Below are 17,706 nucleotides of genomic sequence, written 5' to 3' on the forward strand. Positions count from 1 at the left end.
CAAACAGACAGAAAGCAGATTTAAAGCTAACAGCAAATATTACATGTAGAGTTACTCATTTTTGCCAAAACATGAAAGTTTGAGGTATTTACTTATAAATTTGGATTATGTGTACTACTATCTGCAACAGAGAGTTTAAAAAGCAGGGTGTGAAAGTGTCTCTCATTTCAAGCTTTACTTCCCATAAAGCATTTTTTAACATTATCCAGCCCAGCTGCAATACCATTCATGACTTTTAGATACACCGATCATATTGCCAACGAATTCTAAAGCCTCAGCTGCCTACAGAATCATGGAATTTAAGCTGGTTTTGCTGGAAGTACGAGACTTCCTTGAAGTGTTTTATTTCTAAAAAGCAAAACAAAACACCACCACACACAAAGCAAAGAACTCCATACCCCAAAGCCTTTCTGTTATATATTAAAGATGCTGCTAGAACTTATAGTCTGTTTGGCTAAATTCAACACAAAGTATCCAGAGCAGCCAAAAAACAGAATTTGTTCTTGCTAAAGGTCCTTTTCTTTCCTTTAGAGAAAAGCCTCCAATTAGTAAGCTATGACAACACCTTAAAGATGAGATCAGCAAGTGAATAAACCACATTCCTAAGATCCTTTCATAACTAATAACTAAATAATAATCCTTTCAATCACAGACAACAGATTAAGGAGCCTGTCTCAATAGATCTGAACAAGTTCCTGTGAAAATAACTGATTTGATTTTTGAATTGTGACAAGGTAATACTTCTGATGCAAAGCCACTCTCAAGTCCACTTTCCTATGCTGCCTTCTTCAAGAGTTACAGTTGTTCTATTAGCAGCAATTAAGTCCCTGGTGAAGTACCAGAAGATAGAGCAGAAGACTTCAATAGTTAGAAAGAGTACAAATAGAAGTTTATTTCAGGTGTTGAATCCTGAAATATCATTTCCACTGAGAAGACCCTAAACAAGAAGCAAACTTAAATATAAGGCTTACTTATCAGTTAGCAAATTGTACGGTCATAAAATAATTTTCCTATTTATCACTTCTACAAAGTACTGTCAGTGATGTATTCAGAATTACTACAAAAATTACAGGCAGACCAGCAAAATACAAAAGTTTTGTCACATTCTAAAAATTTACCTTAGTTCTGAGAGTTCTGGAAATGTATCAGGAACATCAGGCATCTTGTAAGTAAGTCCATTCTGGCCAACCTAAAGGGAAATTTAGGAATGCTTAGCAAATCTCTGAACAGCAATTTCTCAATAATTTTTGATAATCCAAGCCTGGAAATGAATATCTGTTGCCAATAAAAACAAAGTAGTAAGTAGCTATAGCACTAGTCTCCTAATAAAAAGTCTAACTCAATCACAGCAACAAAAACACTTGGGAACATCTGAGGCAGCATGTCACAAAAGAGTAGCCAAATTTGGAGGAAGATAATTCCATCTTGCTAAGTGCTCCATTCAAAATGAGTTGAATGACCCAAGACAGACACAGGAGGAGTAATTCAGAAAAATAAGAATAGAGAAAAAGAAATTTTGGTATCTCACATGTGGTGTTTACAGACATAACCCTCAGGAAAAAAGTCTCTAGAGAAGAAAATTATCTGTCCTCATAGAAGGTAAAAATTCTCAGTTCTACCATATGAACAAAGTGTGCCTTCTGAGAGTAAAAAAGCTTTGGTTTCTAAAGACAATTTTAACCTCACGATGAGAGAAACACAAAACATTTAGATATTGAGCTTATTGGAAGAGATTCAAAAAACTCCCTCTAGAGTGCAGAAGAGGAGGAATGTGTGTATGAGGGAGTGTTGGGGAAGGGGGTATACACACAAAATCTCCATGAAGAGAAGCTAATTTGAAGCAAGTGAAAATCAGAAAAATACCCTACATGTAAAGACTGGAGACTACATACTGTTCTCATCTGATAAATTCTATCTAGGAAATCCTGTATAGAAGGGCTTTTCATTTTCCATGGTCGTAAAAACAGTCACTATATACTTAAGAATATAGCGTAGCTCAAAAGAAATACATACAAAAACATTTAGCACAAAGTCTAGTTTCACTGAAACTCACAAAAGAAACTTGTCGCTCTGCCTTCAGTGTTGTTCTCAGAACCTTTTCCATCACAACCAAAATGACAGTTTCATTTTCCTAGCACCAGCAAAACAATTAAGTACACTCAGACGGATCCCTTCAGTTTTGTGGCATTGCCCTGTCTGTCTTTAAGGAGACTCATAGCCAGTGTCTGACAACTTGAGCAACGAACCTCAGCACACAAACCTGAAGTACTGCTTCTGCTGTTGGAACTGGCAGTGGCAGATCAGCAATCAAGCCATAAGAGGGAGCAGCAGGCTTATCTGGAGTGTAACTTGAAGGAACTGATTCAGCAACTGGCACAGGGGCTATAGTTCTATTTGCTTCTTGGGGTGGATACGGAGGAAGAAATGGAAACCCCTGAGGAGCATATGGAGGCATTCCAGCTGGTTTGCTGTAAAGGCTAAAAACAAAGACCATGATCATCAGCAACCAATGGCTTATAGCACATTTCTTATTTGAATTACAATTACTAGAGCATGTACAAGAGATAATACTGAACTTTTAGAAGAAGATAAACATTTTTGTTCTCATTTACTTCTAACACAGTAAGTTCGCTTTATCTATTGCAGAGCTCTATAGTCACACAAGTCTGTTAAGTTACATCCTACTATAAAGCAGCCATAAAACAATTGCTCTTTAGTTGTTAGAGAGCAAATCAGAAGTGTATTCAAAAACCTGCTTCTCAAAAATTTATGAGGGCATAAACTTTCCATAAAGAAGTCCTATGCATCTGTGTTATTCATTCTTATTTACAGTATAGCATTTAGTGGCTTTGACAATACATACATAAGTACTTTTAAATAACATGAATCTTTTTTTTTAAAATCCACAATTGTAATGTAGAACATTACAGTCTTGTCTGTACAACTGTACTACTCATGGCTGAACGTCTCAGGCCATCCTTACATATTTAATCCAATTATCATTTAAATTCACATCTGTGCGACAAAAACTACTTCCTAGCCTGAGAGATTATTAACAGAACATGAAAAAAAATACAACTGCTCACATGATAATCTATAGAGACTTCAAGATTTCTTCTGATAATGTAAACATTTGTTCATTTTCAAGAAAATAAAAGCATGTAAAGTCATATTAGCATGCTGATACAATAAATCCAACACAACTCATTGTTGCTTCTTAAAACAATCATGTAATCAAGCATGCACATCAATTTGCAAAACACAGGGGTGGAGGTGTTATAAGTCTCTCAATAAATTCACTACATTATTTCATTTCCTCCATGCCTTAATGCCTTGTTTAATCTTTACAGTTTTAAAAATAAGTTACTATAGTTTCATTATGTTTATGAACACCTACTATGGAAACGATGTTGAGCTAGGAGCCAGAACTGGTGGATTCTTCCAAAACTCATCCAATAAACTTTGAATAATTTTTCCAAGGTCCGAATGCATTGTAAACTGGTAAAAAAATATATATATATATATTTAAAGAAGCTAAACACATCAGAAAAAGTATTTCTGGAATCCAACACCTCTGAAACATGCTGAACATGACCATTTACTACACCCACATGGCAGTGCTGTAAGTGATTTCAGAGACAGATCAGCAAGTGTAAGCTTGTATACACAAGCTCCAAATACTTCAGAAACGCTGTTCCTTTAAGTGCTAAAGCTACTCAGAACCGAACAGAAACTAAAACTTTGAATATGTCATTATAAATGGAGAATCAATTAAGCATGGCATTCCTAACAAACAAAAAAACCCTTAGCTACAGAGCTACATTTGAAAAAAAATCAAGATTTAAGGTTTCAAGACAAAAAGCATCATTAATTACATTTGGAAAAAGTGTCATTCTGAAAGACCTATCTGTGTTGGCAAAGAAAATAAATGCAGAACCTATTAAAATACAGCACGTTAGAACTAAAACCTTCACACTTTTCTGTCAGAATTGAGGTAGAAAGCATTAGGCTACAAAACTGTCTTAAAATATCTTCCTCCTTTTTTTTGGACTATACCATAGAGAAACAAGAACTGCGCTACCGGTACTATGAAGAAAATGACTGTAATTTTCTAAGTCACCAAAACTTAAAATAGTTTCAGATGTACTAAATACTGAATACTGAATTCAGTAATAGTAGTAGTAATAGAAAAAAATAGTAGTGTACTGAATAGTACTGAATTTTTTTTTTCAGACCAAGAGCATCTGAGAGGGATTAGGATCCAAGCAAGTCTTTTTTGCCAGAAAGATTGTCAACAGCCTAATATGGCATGCATTAAAATTGCTAGTTAATAGCAGACATATGTAGAGCTACAAATTATACATACATTACTTATTAGTGGGCAGGTCACATATACACCCTGCTTGTCCATTAAATGATGTCTCACAGGTGGGAACACACTGATGACTGGTTTTTCCTGAGGAAATTGAGGTGGTAGCAAGCTGCAAATATAAAAATAACCATTACTACAGCTATACCCCATAATAAAGTTTGCTTTAAGAAGACTTCTTATACAAAGAAAACACACTGCTAATTACATAAGCTTACTTCTCTATGAAAACTGTTATGCAGAAATATAGCGTGAACCACACAAGAGGATTATTCAGTTACAAAATTAGAAGTCAGTAATGCCACTTCAGAGAGATTAGAATATTAGGCTTCCATGGAACTGAAAAGAGTATTTGCTGAGGAAAAGGACAGGATAACAATGAAGCAATTATGTCTGTAGACAAAGCAAACGTGTCAGGGATATTTTCTAATAACAATAATTCTCTAACAGTTAACAACTTTCTAATAAAGACAATGCAGTATGGCCAGTAAGAATATCAGACAACATATCAAAACCTTGAAGTTAAAGTAATAAAAACTTGTGACTAGGATATCTTGAGTATTTGCCAAGGCAAAGAATGAAAGCACCCCAAAAATATGTACATTCAGTGGAAATATTGCCATAAATCAATTTTAAGTTCTGATCCAGAAGATCATACTTACTGAGGCATGAGTAAATACTAGGAACGAGCAGCAGGTTAGTAAGCTACTGTTTAAATTTGCTTTTACTAGAGGGGGACTCGGACATCAGAAACACTTAGTTTTTTTCTGCTACTTACTTTGACTAAAAACGAGCAGGATCTCTTAGAAATTGAGCATGGGAAGGAACAGTTATGTTTGAAGTTGAGCATCTGCATCATAAACGCAACTAATTTCACTCAAGTTACTAAAACTACTAATGCAAGTCAAGTTTATAGTTCCTGAAATCAGTTTTGAGATGGGAGCCATTTGTATTCTACTGCGACTTTTTGTGAGAACAATATTAATTTTCAGGATGTGTATAGAGGTATCTTACTCTGCTTACATGTTAATATTAATTGTCAAGTTGTTTACAGTGAATGGCAGTCGATATTCCACATCTTTCTGAATTTCTGCAATGCTGTCAAACAAAGAAGAAACTGTTAGCATTCGATTCATGGTCAATATAACAGACTTTGTACCTACAACCTAAAAGGCATTACCTCAGACACTCTTTTCATTTATTTTTCTTCTGAAAAACATTTAAGATGAAAATTGAAATCAGTGGAATAAGTTAATATGCTTTAAATTAACTTCAAATATAATTTTGAACATAAGTTTTAGGAAGTTAAAAACAATCACCACACAATTTGTTACTGCATTTGCTTTAGTGTGCAGGCATTGAACCAATGCCCTTGCCTAAGTTTCTGGTTGATGTTCCTGAAATCTTATTTGAGAAAGCATTTAATGAATGTATTTACTGCTGTTTTTCTGACAGAAATGGCATATCATACGGTTTACCGTAAGATAACTTTATTGTAGACAGCTTTTTGCTTGATAAGACATGAATTCTTTTAACCAATCTTGCTACAGTATATTTAAGAATATCATCCTTTATATACCTAAACAGACACCATACCATTTCTGCCAGGAAAAGTATTTAGCACAAAAAAAAAAAAAAGAACACTTTCAAATGAGGACCTACATCAAGACCCCATACCTTACTTTGGTAAAGTTATTGTAATTACCAATACAGTGAATACCTTTCCTGTTGTTGTACCGCTGTTTATATAAGATACTTTATCTTCAACTGCTTCATTGGTTGCAATTTAGACAAATACACTGCTGTCCAAAAATCATAAAGAAAATTTGACCAGACAAGTTCATTCTTGCAGAAATGTCACAGAAGCTTACAGAAGCTATAGAAAAAATTCCCACAACACAACAAAAAGCAGATATATACACTTAGCTTTTTCTTCATATGATGACCATGATAACTATAGAACAGTCAGCATTTCCGCATTTTTAACTTTACCACACAATACGCAGGTGTAAAATACATTCTGAATCACACTATAGTATCTTTCTTGATTTCTTCCTTACTGTTGACCTCCCAACCATTCCATTCCTTTAACCCAATTGAAATGTCAAGAAAGTCACTATCACCCATCAATTTTGTTATAACTCCTTTTTGATTCCTCCACCAATTTCCATTTACTATTCCAAAGTCAGGTTTCCTACTATCTTCAAATCTGTGCAAAGCTTCACTTCTGTTTTGTAAAGCCTTGTGTTATCAGCTGATCTGCCAACACTCCCAACTAATTCTCCCCCATCTAGTGGCTTATTATAAGACATCACATCACCACTTTCTTCTAAAACAATTTTTATCTAACAAAACATTTACCTTCACAAGGCTTTACACCTGGTTCACATTTAAGTATCACTCTACGCTGCCTACAAATAAATATGTAAGGCATACATTACACTTAACCTACTTTCTTACTATTTGAGTCATTTTTTCCACATGCACTGAGTTCTGTGCATTTACACAGATATTTTCAACAGTATTTCTCTGAAGAGCTACTTGCAAAAATGTAAAGCTCTGTAAAGCCAAGGACACTCCAGACACAGCCCTCCTGAAAGCACTGAGTGAGAAAACACGTATCTTAGGAAACTATTAACAGAATGAATCCAAATTGGCTCCTCCTGCAACAGACCAGTTACTCAGACTCTTCAAAAACAGCTGCTTTAATAAGAAGTTGATTCCATCATTCAAAGCAGTCTACAATTTGTATGAAGAGCAAGACTGTTTTGAAAGATGGCATTCCAGAGAATGAAGAGGAGAAGGACACGTAAACTTAGCTCAGAAGCAACAGTTCCAGACAGCATAAACATAACTAGGCTGGTACTGGGAGAGAAAAGAGGTCAGAAAAATCAGCTTCATCTTATAATGCCTCAGTCAAAAGAAGTTGCTCCATTCTCTGCAGATCTCTTACATGCAGAGGGAGGGGGAAGGAAAGTAGGCTTAAGAAGTAGGCTGATTCCTCTCCTGCCTGCACCTGCTTACTAACATCATCTCCTCCTTCACCCTTCTAAGGGGGCCAAACACAGCTATAACTGATAATAGTGACAGCTAGGTGTTCCCAGAAAGCCTCTTTGTACCCAACTTTGGAATTGTCCCTGCCCCTCCCCCCCCCCCCCCCAGTACCCTCCATACCATTACTTGCTCAAAAAAACCCAAAATAAATTATATGGAAAAAGTGTGTTCAGTGTTGGTGCAGGAGTGTTTTGTACCCCTGTGAAGTGTTATGTGCATGTACAACTTAAAACTCTAGTTTTTAGAGCTTCAGTTATAAATGAAGAAAGATATAAACTCAGCTATGCTTTGCCCTACCCACCCATATTCCTCTCAAAGGCAACTTAGCATCCACTCTTTCCCTATGATGTGAAACCTGACACAGATAACACACATCATTTGAAGAATTATCATAAGCACCCTAAGGGATAAAATCCAGTCAGAGAGTTAGGGCTCTATTATGATATACCACCCACTGAAGTCACCACCTCTTCCTTCTAAACTGAAGGATTCTCTCTGGAGTTATCTCCTATGTGTTCCTGCTTTTAATATGTCAGATACTTGAACAGTCAGCCTACAAAATTCCTTTGAGAAGGGTGTATTGGTATGCTCCCCTCCCCTGCACAACCTATATGAATGTCAGGGGAGGAGGGAGAAATGAAACAAGAAACCCAGAAACTCCTAATTAATCAGTCTGAACAGCTGTAACCTCCTTTAAGAAAAGTCTTCTTTCATTCACCTACCTTTTGCTTTTTTTGTCTATCCTTACGAGTGACTACAAAAGCTAGTTTACATTGCTGAAAAGTTATAGTTGAGCAACTACCATCTCCCCACCCGTCTCTTTGTCCATTTCTGGCTGCAGGGTCCATTCCCTCTCCATATATGCCGACCCTGGTGTCTGCAGAACCGAGTAGTAAACCAGTTCTGTGAGCCGACTGTGAGAAAAAATAAATAAATAAAAAAAACAATAAAATACCTTTTTCTGAGTACTTAAAGTCCCTGGTACAAAGAAAAGGGTAAAACTAAAAGGCAAAGAAACTTCTGTTTAGATAAGCTTAAGCTGCTGTGTACCCACATAGCTCTTAAAAACAGCAAGCCATCCTTCCAAAATATTTGTGAAAATTGGGCTCTGAAAGGATTTAAGTTTAAACAACCAGTGATAAACTACACTGTCATACCTATGTTTCTTATGCACTATTTTCAAATACTAAGACGGCAATCGGTTCGCAACTGTTAAACTTAGCTCTTAATTCTTTTTTTTTCCATGGCTGGAAATTGGTTTCCCTCCCACTGCTGGCCTCAGTCTGACACAGCAGGAAACATTCCCTTTTCTTTTTCTGATAGCTTTTGGAGGAGTCTTGGCCATTCCACTTCAACAGTCTTTTGAACATCCCAAGAAGCATGATAAATGCTCGCATGTTCACTAAAACCAACATCTATGCATACCATGGGAATGGGCCCTCACTTAAACACGACTTGAAGCATTTGAATTGTGGAACTCCTTTCAAGAGATGAATTCTAAAAGCTAGGCAGGGCTGATCAGCATGCAGCCATCTAGAGTCTCTCAGGGCAGAAGAATCATTTTGTAGTAAGAAGTGTGGTGGCAGTACGTTGGGGGGCAGGGGAAGGGAGAAGGCCCTACGTTGCCCGCAGAGCAAGTTACTAATATATAGTCAGTCATTAGCAAATTAGCACTGTAGTCAGAAAAACAGGCCGCGGAGCTGCAGCGCTGCTGTGCCACAGCTGCTTACGCCACGGTGACTGCAGCCCCGTATGCTCCTAGGCTTACGCTTCTGGGTCTTCGCTTCGGAAAGGCCACGCTGTTTCGAGGAGCAGGGCTTCGTCCTGACACCGACAACTCCCGCCCCTCTCCGGGCGGACCCCGGGGCCGCTGGGCCAGCCTGCAGCGGCGCCCGCAGAGCGCGCACAGCCCGGGCCGCCCCTTGGCGGCTCGCCGCCACCTCCGGCGCAGCGGCCGGGTCTCCTGCCGGCTCCCGGGCGCCGCCCGCTCCCCGCCGGGGTCAGGTCTGCCCTGCCGCTGCGCCGGCCCCGCGCCGCCGTCCCCCGCCCCGAGGCCCGGGCGGCCCGCGGTCACTCACGCGGCGTGGGCGCTGCGCAGCGACTCGATCTGCCGCTGCTTCTGCTGCTGCAGGCTGGTGAGGGCGGGCAGCGGCGCGGCGGGCGAGGAGGAGCCGCTGCCCTTAGCCAGGGGGAACAACCAGTTCATCCTCCCCGCGGCGCCGGCCCGGCCCGGCCGCGACCCCCCGCAACGCGCCGCCAGCACCCAGCGGCCAAGCGAGCGCCGCGGCGGCCCCGCCCCTATGTCAGCACGCCCGCGCGTCACGCGCCGCGCGCCCGCCCCGCCTATGAGGGGCGGGGGTGGTGCGCGCGGGTGAAGGAGGGCGGGGCGGCGCGGCCTGCGATTGGCGCCCTGGCCAGCGGCGGCGCGGGCGGTCAGAGGTGAGGGGGCAGAGGTCGGGGCGCGGCGCGGCGCGCGGCGATGATGTAATGGCTTTGTGCGGTGGGGCGGCGGGGGCAGCAGCTTCAGCGTCTCGCGCGCCGACTCGCGGCTCTGCGGCGTCCTGGGGCCGCCGCCGCCGCCGGGCCTCGCCAACCCGCCGCGGCCTGGCCCGGCCCGCCCGGCACCGTGAGTCAGAGCGAGCGGCGGCGGGAGCGCGGGCCCGGCCCGCCTGGCGGCGGCGGCGGCGCCTCCCCACCGCGGGCGGGCGCGTCCCCGCGAGCCGCGCGGCCTCGCCCGGAAGCGTTGGGGGCTGCAGCGCTCGGCGCTCCTCGTCCGCGGTGCGGAGCCGCTTGTTGCGCCGGCGGCGGAGGCTCTGCGCCTTCTCGGGCCGCGTGTGGGGCCCGGCGCGCCCGAGGCCGCCGCTGGGGAGGCGGCGGGGGCGTGAGGCCGAGTCCTGCGGGCCGCGTCGGCTCCCGGGCTCGTCCCTCCGGCCTGGCGTGCGCGATTTTCCCTGAGAGCGGAGGAGGCTTCTCCCGCCCAGCGGGCTCTCTGGCTGGGGAGCTGTTTGAGGCTGTCAGCTACAGCGTCCCCGAGCCTGGCGTGACGCTGTTGGTCACTTTGCCGCCTCATTTCGCGTTACAGGCGGTCTGCGCTCCTGAGCAGTGTGCTCCTCCAGCCCCTCGGGGAGTAACGCTCCTGGGCTCAGCCCCGAGTACAGGTGTCTCTTCTTGTCTGCTGAGCTGGTGCACCTTGCCAGTTTGCCAGGCTTTGTGCAAGAGAGAAAGCGAGTAACAGAATCGTAAGCTTCTGTTTTTGACTGAGACTTATACAGGCATAGCAGAAATTCACATGGCATTGGTGGCCAAGTTGTGTGTGTTTTATGAGGCATTGAGGAGTAAAGTTTGATTCAAATATTTAAGGACTTTTTTTTTTTTTTTACATAAATGAGGAATAAAAACTTATGCTTACTGCTTTCCTTTCTTTGTCTCTTAGGTAAAAAAAAAAATAAAGCCCTCTTCATGAAACTGATCCCCAGTCAAGTGTAACTTTTGATGTATGGTCTTTAAAGCCCCCCACTATGCCAGCAGCTACCGTAGACCATAGTCAAAGAATCTGTGAAGTTTGGGCTTGTAACTTGGATGAAGAGATGAAGAAAATTCGTCAAGTTATACGGAAGTATAACTATGTAGCTATGGTAAGTGGGCACTTGATCTTTACCTGGCACGTTACCACAAAAACATGATGAACTCATTTACTGTTAGTAAATTTTTAGTAAAATTTTAAATTTGTTTAAGTGTTACTCATTTTCCTTGAAAGAACAATGGATTTTTAGTGCTGAATTAATGATAATATTTTATAAACATTAAAATGCTAGTCTATTATCTTTTTTTAAGGCTACATTTACGCACGGTATTCTTCAGCTATGAGATCATTCCGTACTTGAAATATATTTTAGTATTAAAAATCAGCAGTGTAAAATTTTTGAAGGTGTTTTGTTGAAGTTTTAACTCTGTTCTTGCAGGATACAGAATTTCCAGGTGTAGTTGCAAGGCCTATTGGAGAATTCAGAAGCAACGCAGACTATCAGTACCAGTTATTACGCTGTAATGTAGACTTGCTAAAAATAATTCAACTGGGACTGACATTTATGAATGAGCAAGGAGAATACCCTCCAGGAACTTCAACTTGGCAATTTAATTTTAAATTTAATTTAACGTAAGTGCTAAATCTCCTTACGGTTGATGCATGTTTCTGATTTACTGATGTGAAAATGTGTTATAAGTTATAAAAGTTTATGCTATGTTTATGCACTGTTTGGAATGCTTTATATGAGGAAAATTTTGGTTGGGCAAACACATGCTTTCTTCCTTCGTTTCTATGCGGACTGTCTTATTGTTTGTAATTTAGTCAGAAATGCAAAACAATTTCAACAAAAGTTTTAAAGTGATGCAAGAGTTAGCTCTGCATATTCATATTTAGTGTTTCAAAGTATGAAGTTTAAGCTATAAAACACCTAACCTTAGCTTAAATCTTTCTGGTTGTTATAAGAGTTGCATATTAGTTCTTGTATATTTTAAATGGATAACATTTGAAGAAAAAATACAAAGTTATCTAAGTGACTAAAAACAAAACATCACAATGTTCATCAACAAGTTCTAAACCATCTTCTTTAAAATAATATTATTCTAATTGAAAGGCACACAAGATCATGATAATATTCTAAGTAAAATACTGTCAAATTTTTAATACTGTAGCAGCTTTTCTTTATTTTTAAAGCAGGTTATTGTGTTTACTGTATTATATTTTATTTTTCTTTTATAGGCTAAAAGGGATTTGCTAAATTCTACAGCACAATTCTTGTAGAGATTCCTGTTCTGACTCTCTTTTTGCACAGCTGTTGTGGATTTCTTTTTTTGTAACATGTTGATTAAAAAAAAAAAGCTGTTTTTACTGTCTGTCAGAATAGTACACTGGGCTTTACTTTAGAAAGCGGCTTTATCAATGATAAATCTTTAAGTATGAACGTAACTTTCCCAGTGGGACTAGACACTTACATGGAGCTGTAACTGTATCTTTAACAGGTAGCTGACAAAGTTACCAGGGCAATATCTTTTTTTTTTTCCTCCCCCCTTCTCCTGAGTAAATGTAATCAGTCTGACAAGTTCTCATATGGCTTAGTCTAAATATTAGTGCAAACATTTGTAAAATTAAATATTTTGAAGGCTTGGATTTTTTTTTTTTGTAATTGTGTTATGGGCTGACCACTGGAAAACTTGATATACGTGAGTTAAAATTGCAGCCTATGAAGGAAGCTTAGAGAACAGGCCTTTTTTTTCTGCAGATAAAAACACTTCTTTTCAGAGTCACCAGGATTGTTACAACGAAAAAACTGCTGTTGTTTTTCCTGATCTTTCTGCTCTTCTAATCAGTTTGGCCTGAGGAATGACATGGTCTTTTTAATTGAAGCACTTCTTGAAAGAAAAGAAAGTGCGGGTTCACTGTTTTGGTATCTCTGACCCTACTTGGCCATATGAATGCTGGATAGAAATTATCCATTATCTTAATAAATGAATAGACTAATCCTGCTAGGCACAGGAGAGAAAGGAGGAGGAATGGGTGTCTTCTAAGCTGTGATCTGTGAAGAATAGCCGGGGTTATGTTTTATTCATTTTCTGAGTTTCAAAGATCTATCTAATGTCAAGTAACTGAAAACAAAAGTAGTTTTCCATCCATTTGTGCCAGGTGCTACATAGCTAAGAAAGGTAGTAAGGTAGGAACTAGGTACTCACTGAACTAACCTATTACTAGTTCATTGGTGGAGATTTTATCCGGAATAGTAAGCTAGATGAATGCTGCTTAACATGAGGGTAATTAATGTCTTTAACAGGGATAGGGAAGCAACTTATTTAAAAAAAAAAAAAAAAAAAAAAAAAAAAGCAGGTTTTGTCTGTTTCTAAATTTCCTGTTGGGAAATGGCACTGTGCCAAGTGTTCTGCTCCTAAAGCAAAACAGCTGTTGGCTGTTCCTAGAGGGTATTTTTCTGTGTGTGTGAGCTGTTCCAGCCAGGTCTTGTCACAATGTATTTTAAAGAGCATAAATATTGCTTTAAACTAAATATCCACCTGATCAGTGCAGAGCAACAAACTAGAATTAAAGTTTTTATTTTATTTTATTGTAAAATAGGCATGTTTGTTTTGGATGAGTTCTTTAATGTGTTATGGAAATGGACAGGTGGTGGGAAGCTGATGCCTTAAAGCTGGAGAGCTAATGAGCAGCTGTGTGGGAGGGAGGAAAAAAGATGTAACACATCTTGAGAATGTATCTACGTGTCCTGATGAATGATGACTTGCTATTAAGTGTAGGGAATATAAGTCTACCACTGAATATAATTTTTAAGTTTGATAGATTGGGTTGTCTTGTCTATCTTAATTTGGGGTGGGAGGGTGTTCCTTCACTAAAATTAAAACCTGTACACTGAAGAGACTTTGTGGAACGGTATGTTGTGGTCCGTCTTCTAAGTAAAGCCACATATGCATTTACTCTTCAGTTAATCATTCTGTGTCTTTGCTATGACAATATAGATTAAATTTTATAATTAGAAAAAAAAATCCCTGTTTCATCACAAAATTTCTAAGAACACGAAAATATTAGTGGTGAAGGGAATAAATACAGGGATAAGAGGGATCAAACAAGGCATAGAGGAACCTTTCTTTTCCCCTCCTGTTAAGCCGTAACTCCAAAATCTGTCTGTTAAAGAAAAGTTGAAGTTGATGGTTTAGAGGGAGATTTTCAGGTTAGCTGAATTGTAAGAATCGACTAGATGGGGCAAATACTCAATTTCCAGTTGTAGTGAGAAGGAAGCTTTGGTGAGTGGGGTGTGTGTGTCTGAACACTTCTGTAAGCTTAAATCTCAGAAAACCAGAAATGGGTGAAAAATACTGTCTACAGAAAAAATACAGCACTGGAATCTGATTTGGAGTGGGCTGTTCTTAATTCTGTAAGTAACAGATTTCAGAAGTGCTTCTCAACTATTGTATTTACTTTGTTATAGTTTAAATAACAGGTCTTACTTGGTAAAATACCTGTATTTGTACATTTACTTTTGTCTGTAGATTTCACAAAAGGGGAGCCCTACTAGGGAATAGGATGAGGAGCAGGGAGCTAGGTCTTTCTGGAGAAGGTAGGAATGGAGATGCTGGGAATGATCAGATGCTAATGAAGGTTAACAAATAGTGTGAAAAATGGTTGTTCTTGTAATAAACAAGGAACACAGTCAAGCTGCTCTTCTTTTGTGTCAGTAAAGCCTGTGGAGTGAGTAGAGAAAAAAGAAAAAGTTGTTACCAGGTTTATAATCATTAAGGTCTATAAATCATGAAAATTTATTTTTTTCCCCTCTCTGTTTTAGAGAAGATATGTATGCCCAGGACTCTATTGAACTGTTAACGACATCTGGCATCCAATTTAAAAAGCATGAGGAAGAAGGAATTGAGACACAGTACTTTGCAGAACTACTCATGACATCGGGAGTTGTACTGTGTGAAGGAGTCAAGTGGCTTTCATTTCATAGGTAAATTCTATATGTTAAATATTTGAATTGCCCATTTTGACTTTTCTCTCATTCTAAACTTGGATTTTACACCTAATGCTTTAAGTGGTATGCATCTGGTACAGTATATAGCACATAGCTTTTTCAGAGCTGAACAGCTATTTCTACTGTAATACGTATGGTACCATTCTGTGTTAGAAGAATGGAATATACAGAGCAGGAGTGGTATTTTATTTTTATAGCTGATTTCACCAAAGGGGTGAACCAGAAAAACATGAAACTCCTAAGCCAGCAGGTGGCATTGCATCTTTTTATACCTCATGTGCAAGTAATAATAGTAACAACAATAACAGCAAACTATTTGTAAGCACTTTTTGAGCAAATACTGTTTGGCTCGTGGGAGAGAATGCAGAATTACCAGTGAATTGTTTTATAAAACACTTCAAATTTTGTTTTAAATCGCCTGCTAATCTGCACAGCTGCAAATTGCTCAGCTTAAAAGAAGATCTGTGATGGAAGTCTTAATTCTAGTAGCAGCAGTGAATACATTTTGCAATTCAGGAATTACATCACAGGAACTAATTTTCCAAGTAGAAGAGGCAGAAATGAGGAGGTTAAATCTGTGTGAAAGTGTCAAGATAGAAAAGATCTTCCGACGTTAGTAAGATTTAAATCATTACACTTATGTGGTTGTCGTTGTATAGTCAACTACATGTCAAAGATGAGATAATTTGCACTTTTTGCAAGCAACAGTGGCTTTAAAGGCTTATTGCTATGTAAGGCCCTTATGTTGACATTTTAAATGCTGGCTGCTAAGCAAGTCAACAAAGTTGGAACAAATGCCTCAGCTGAGACCAGGAGTTTCATTAGTTTTATTCTTGTTTATCACACTTGCCACATTGATGAGTGGTAATTTGTAGCCTACTAAATTAGAAGAGGAAAAAAACAAAACAAAACCCAGAACTTGTTCATCCTTAAGTATTAAATCTTGGAGGGGGGTTGGGAGAGAAGAACACATGGAACCAAAGCACACAGAATCAAAGAAGAGTTTAAGTTACTGAGCAACTGAGAAATAAGAATTGTTTCAGCTTATTGATTTTGTTTCTATAAATAATGAACAAAAGAGGAATTTTGGGGGGGGCTGCTGAGAAGTGAAATCTGGCTATCTAAAATAGCTAAACACTGCAGTCTTCAAAGTTGTTGTTAAGCATCCTGTGTGTGCTGAACAACTGCTACTAGCCACTATAAGAAGTATATCAGTTCTTTGACCCAGTCTCTTGCAGAATTTGTCTCTTTGACTTGCTTATTAGAAATATTTTCCAGTTATAGACTGACTTTCAAGGAAAAAAATAAGGCTAGGGGGATCTACTTTGATTACACTTGTCACCTAGTCTGCTCCCGTCTTCCACTCATAGCAGTCACAACTCACAATATTACTTCAGAATAACCTTACTCTGGTATCTTGCTACCAGGGTAGAACCTTAGGAAAAGATTGGAAGAAGAATGCTATGAGCTGTGTGGAAACCATTGCAGACACTGAATCAGTGAATTAAGTTTCTTTCAGCTTAAACCCGGTATTATGTGCTCTTACATGTATATTTGTGATTTACACTTAACTATAGTAAAATAACTTACATGGGTTAGGAGGATGATGGATGGGGGTTACTTATACCTGCAACTGATACATCAGCAAAAGCCATCATGTTTCTGTAGCATCTACAAAACATTGTTTTTCCAGTATAGCTTAATAACTTTAGGGGTCTAGTGTAAGTTGTACTAGAAAAAGAAGACATAAGCCATTTCTGCACTATAGGGAGTCTTTTTACAGTATAGGTATATTGGCTGTGTGTGATTCCTGACTGACATCATGCTAGCAGAAATATAGTGCAACCTATATGTGCCTTATGCCATTTTTACTAGTGCAGCTTGTGTTAAGCTTTTAGGATAGCTTTATTAAAGCTTGGTTGCATCTGTGCCAAGATGTATTTCAGTTGTGGACTTCACTGGAAATGTTTTTAGAAGTTCTGTCAAGATAGCTATTCCAGCAAATGTTTGTCACATGCTGACTGTCCGCAGCATATTGCTTGGCTGTTGCTTGAATTCAGGGGGTGCTTAAGTGGCTTGAACTTGACAAGTCATGTTGATATTATGTTGAGCACAAAAGGTGGGATAGCGGGTGGAGTTCTGAAGAATTGAGAAAGCTGAGGCTGAATGCAGAAAGCTTATTAATGAGTATGGATCACATAAGGTGTACATCGAAGAACAGTAAACAGTTGTTTCTAAGTATATCTTGGGCTGAGTGTGGGTATGTTCTGTCAGTAGAAACTTGAACAATATGACACTCAGCTGAAAATGTGTATTTCATATACACTCTCCCTGCAATAGTTCTTTGAATCCTGGAAAAGCTGTGTTCTATAGTTGCAGTGTCAATAGCAGGATCTAGACTTACGGTTCCAGTCTGGAAAACATATGGTGACCTTTGCATACCCTAAACCTGTAGAAATATGTGGAAAATTGTGTTTGTTGATTACTAACTTTCAAAGAGAGAAACATACTAGTGTTTTCTTTCCAAACACAGTTTTTCTAAACTTGCTTATTTGTTTTTAGTTTAGATGATGTACTCTTGTGGTTCTCACCAAACTTAGCAGTATTGAGACTCTTCACTTCAAGATTTGCTTTTAAAGGGATAGTATCTTAATCGTGACTTTAAATTCTTGATCCTATTCATTACTTGCTAACTGGATTTTCAAAGATTGTTCTGACAGGTCAGTGATCTACTGCTTCTAACCATAGTCA

At 39.4% G+C, this 17,706-nt stretch overlaps 2 protein-coding genes across 6 annotated transcripts in view; one reads left to right on the forward strand and one right to left on the reverse strand.

Annotated features, from left to right (window-relative positions):
- The window catches only part of VPS37A (VPS37A subunit of ESCRT-I), a 22,640-nt gene extending 12,872 nt beyond the window's left edge, over positions 1 to 9,768 (reverse strand). The window contains exons 1-6 of one of the 2 annotated variants that reach the window (XM_064511097.1): positions 9,502 to 9,768; positions 5,393 to 5,467; positions 4,367 to 4,481; positions 3,398 to 3,498; positions 2,261 to 2,477; positions 1,119 to 1,189 (exon numbers count right to left, since the gene is read on the reverse strand). In XM_064511097.1, the coding sequence (XP_064367167.1) occupies positions 1,119 to 1,189; positions 2,261 to 2,477; positions 3,398 to 3,498; positions 4,367 to 4,481; positions 5,393 to 5,467; positions 9,502 to 9,629 (707 nt within the window). In that variant the 5' untranslated portion in view covers positions 9,630 to 9,768. The remainder of the gene's footprint in view (positions 1 to 1,118; positions 1,190 to 2,260; positions 2,478 to 3,397; positions 3,499 to 4,366; positions 4,482 to 5,392; positions 5,468 to 9,501) is intronic. The other variant, XM_064511096.1, reaches the window with a different exon arrangement.
- The window catches only part of CNOT7 (CCR4-NOT transcription complex subunit 7), a 21,119-nt gene continuing 13,171 nt past the window's right edge, over positions 9,759 to 17,706 (forward strand). Inside the window, exons 1-4 of one of the 4 annotated variants that reach the window (XM_064511104.1) lie at positions 9,759 to 9,862; positions 10,857 to 11,058; positions 11,386 to 11,579; positions 14,770 to 14,931. In XM_064511104.1, the coding sequence (XP_064367174.1) occupies positions 10,942 to 11,058; positions 11,386 to 11,579; positions 14,770 to 14,931 (473 nt within the window). In that variant the 5' untranslated portion in view covers positions 9,759 to 9,862; positions 10,857 to 10,941. Of the gene's footprint in view, positions 10,050 to 10,115; positions 10,202 to 10,856; positions 11,059 to 11,385; positions 11,580 to 14,769; positions 14,932 to 17,706 lie in introns of those variants that run through there. The other 3 variants (XM_064511103.1, XM_064511102.1, XM_064511105.1) reach the window with 3 other exon arrangements.

Source organism: Dromaius novaehollandiae, chromosome 4, assembly GCF_036370855.1.
Source record: "Dromaius novaehollandiae isolate bDroNov1 chromosome 4, bDroNov1.hap1, whole genome shotgun sequence".
Classification (NCBI taxonomy): Eukaryota; Metazoa; Chordata; class Aves; order Casuariiformes; family Dromaiidae; genus Dromaius; species Dromaius novaehollandiae.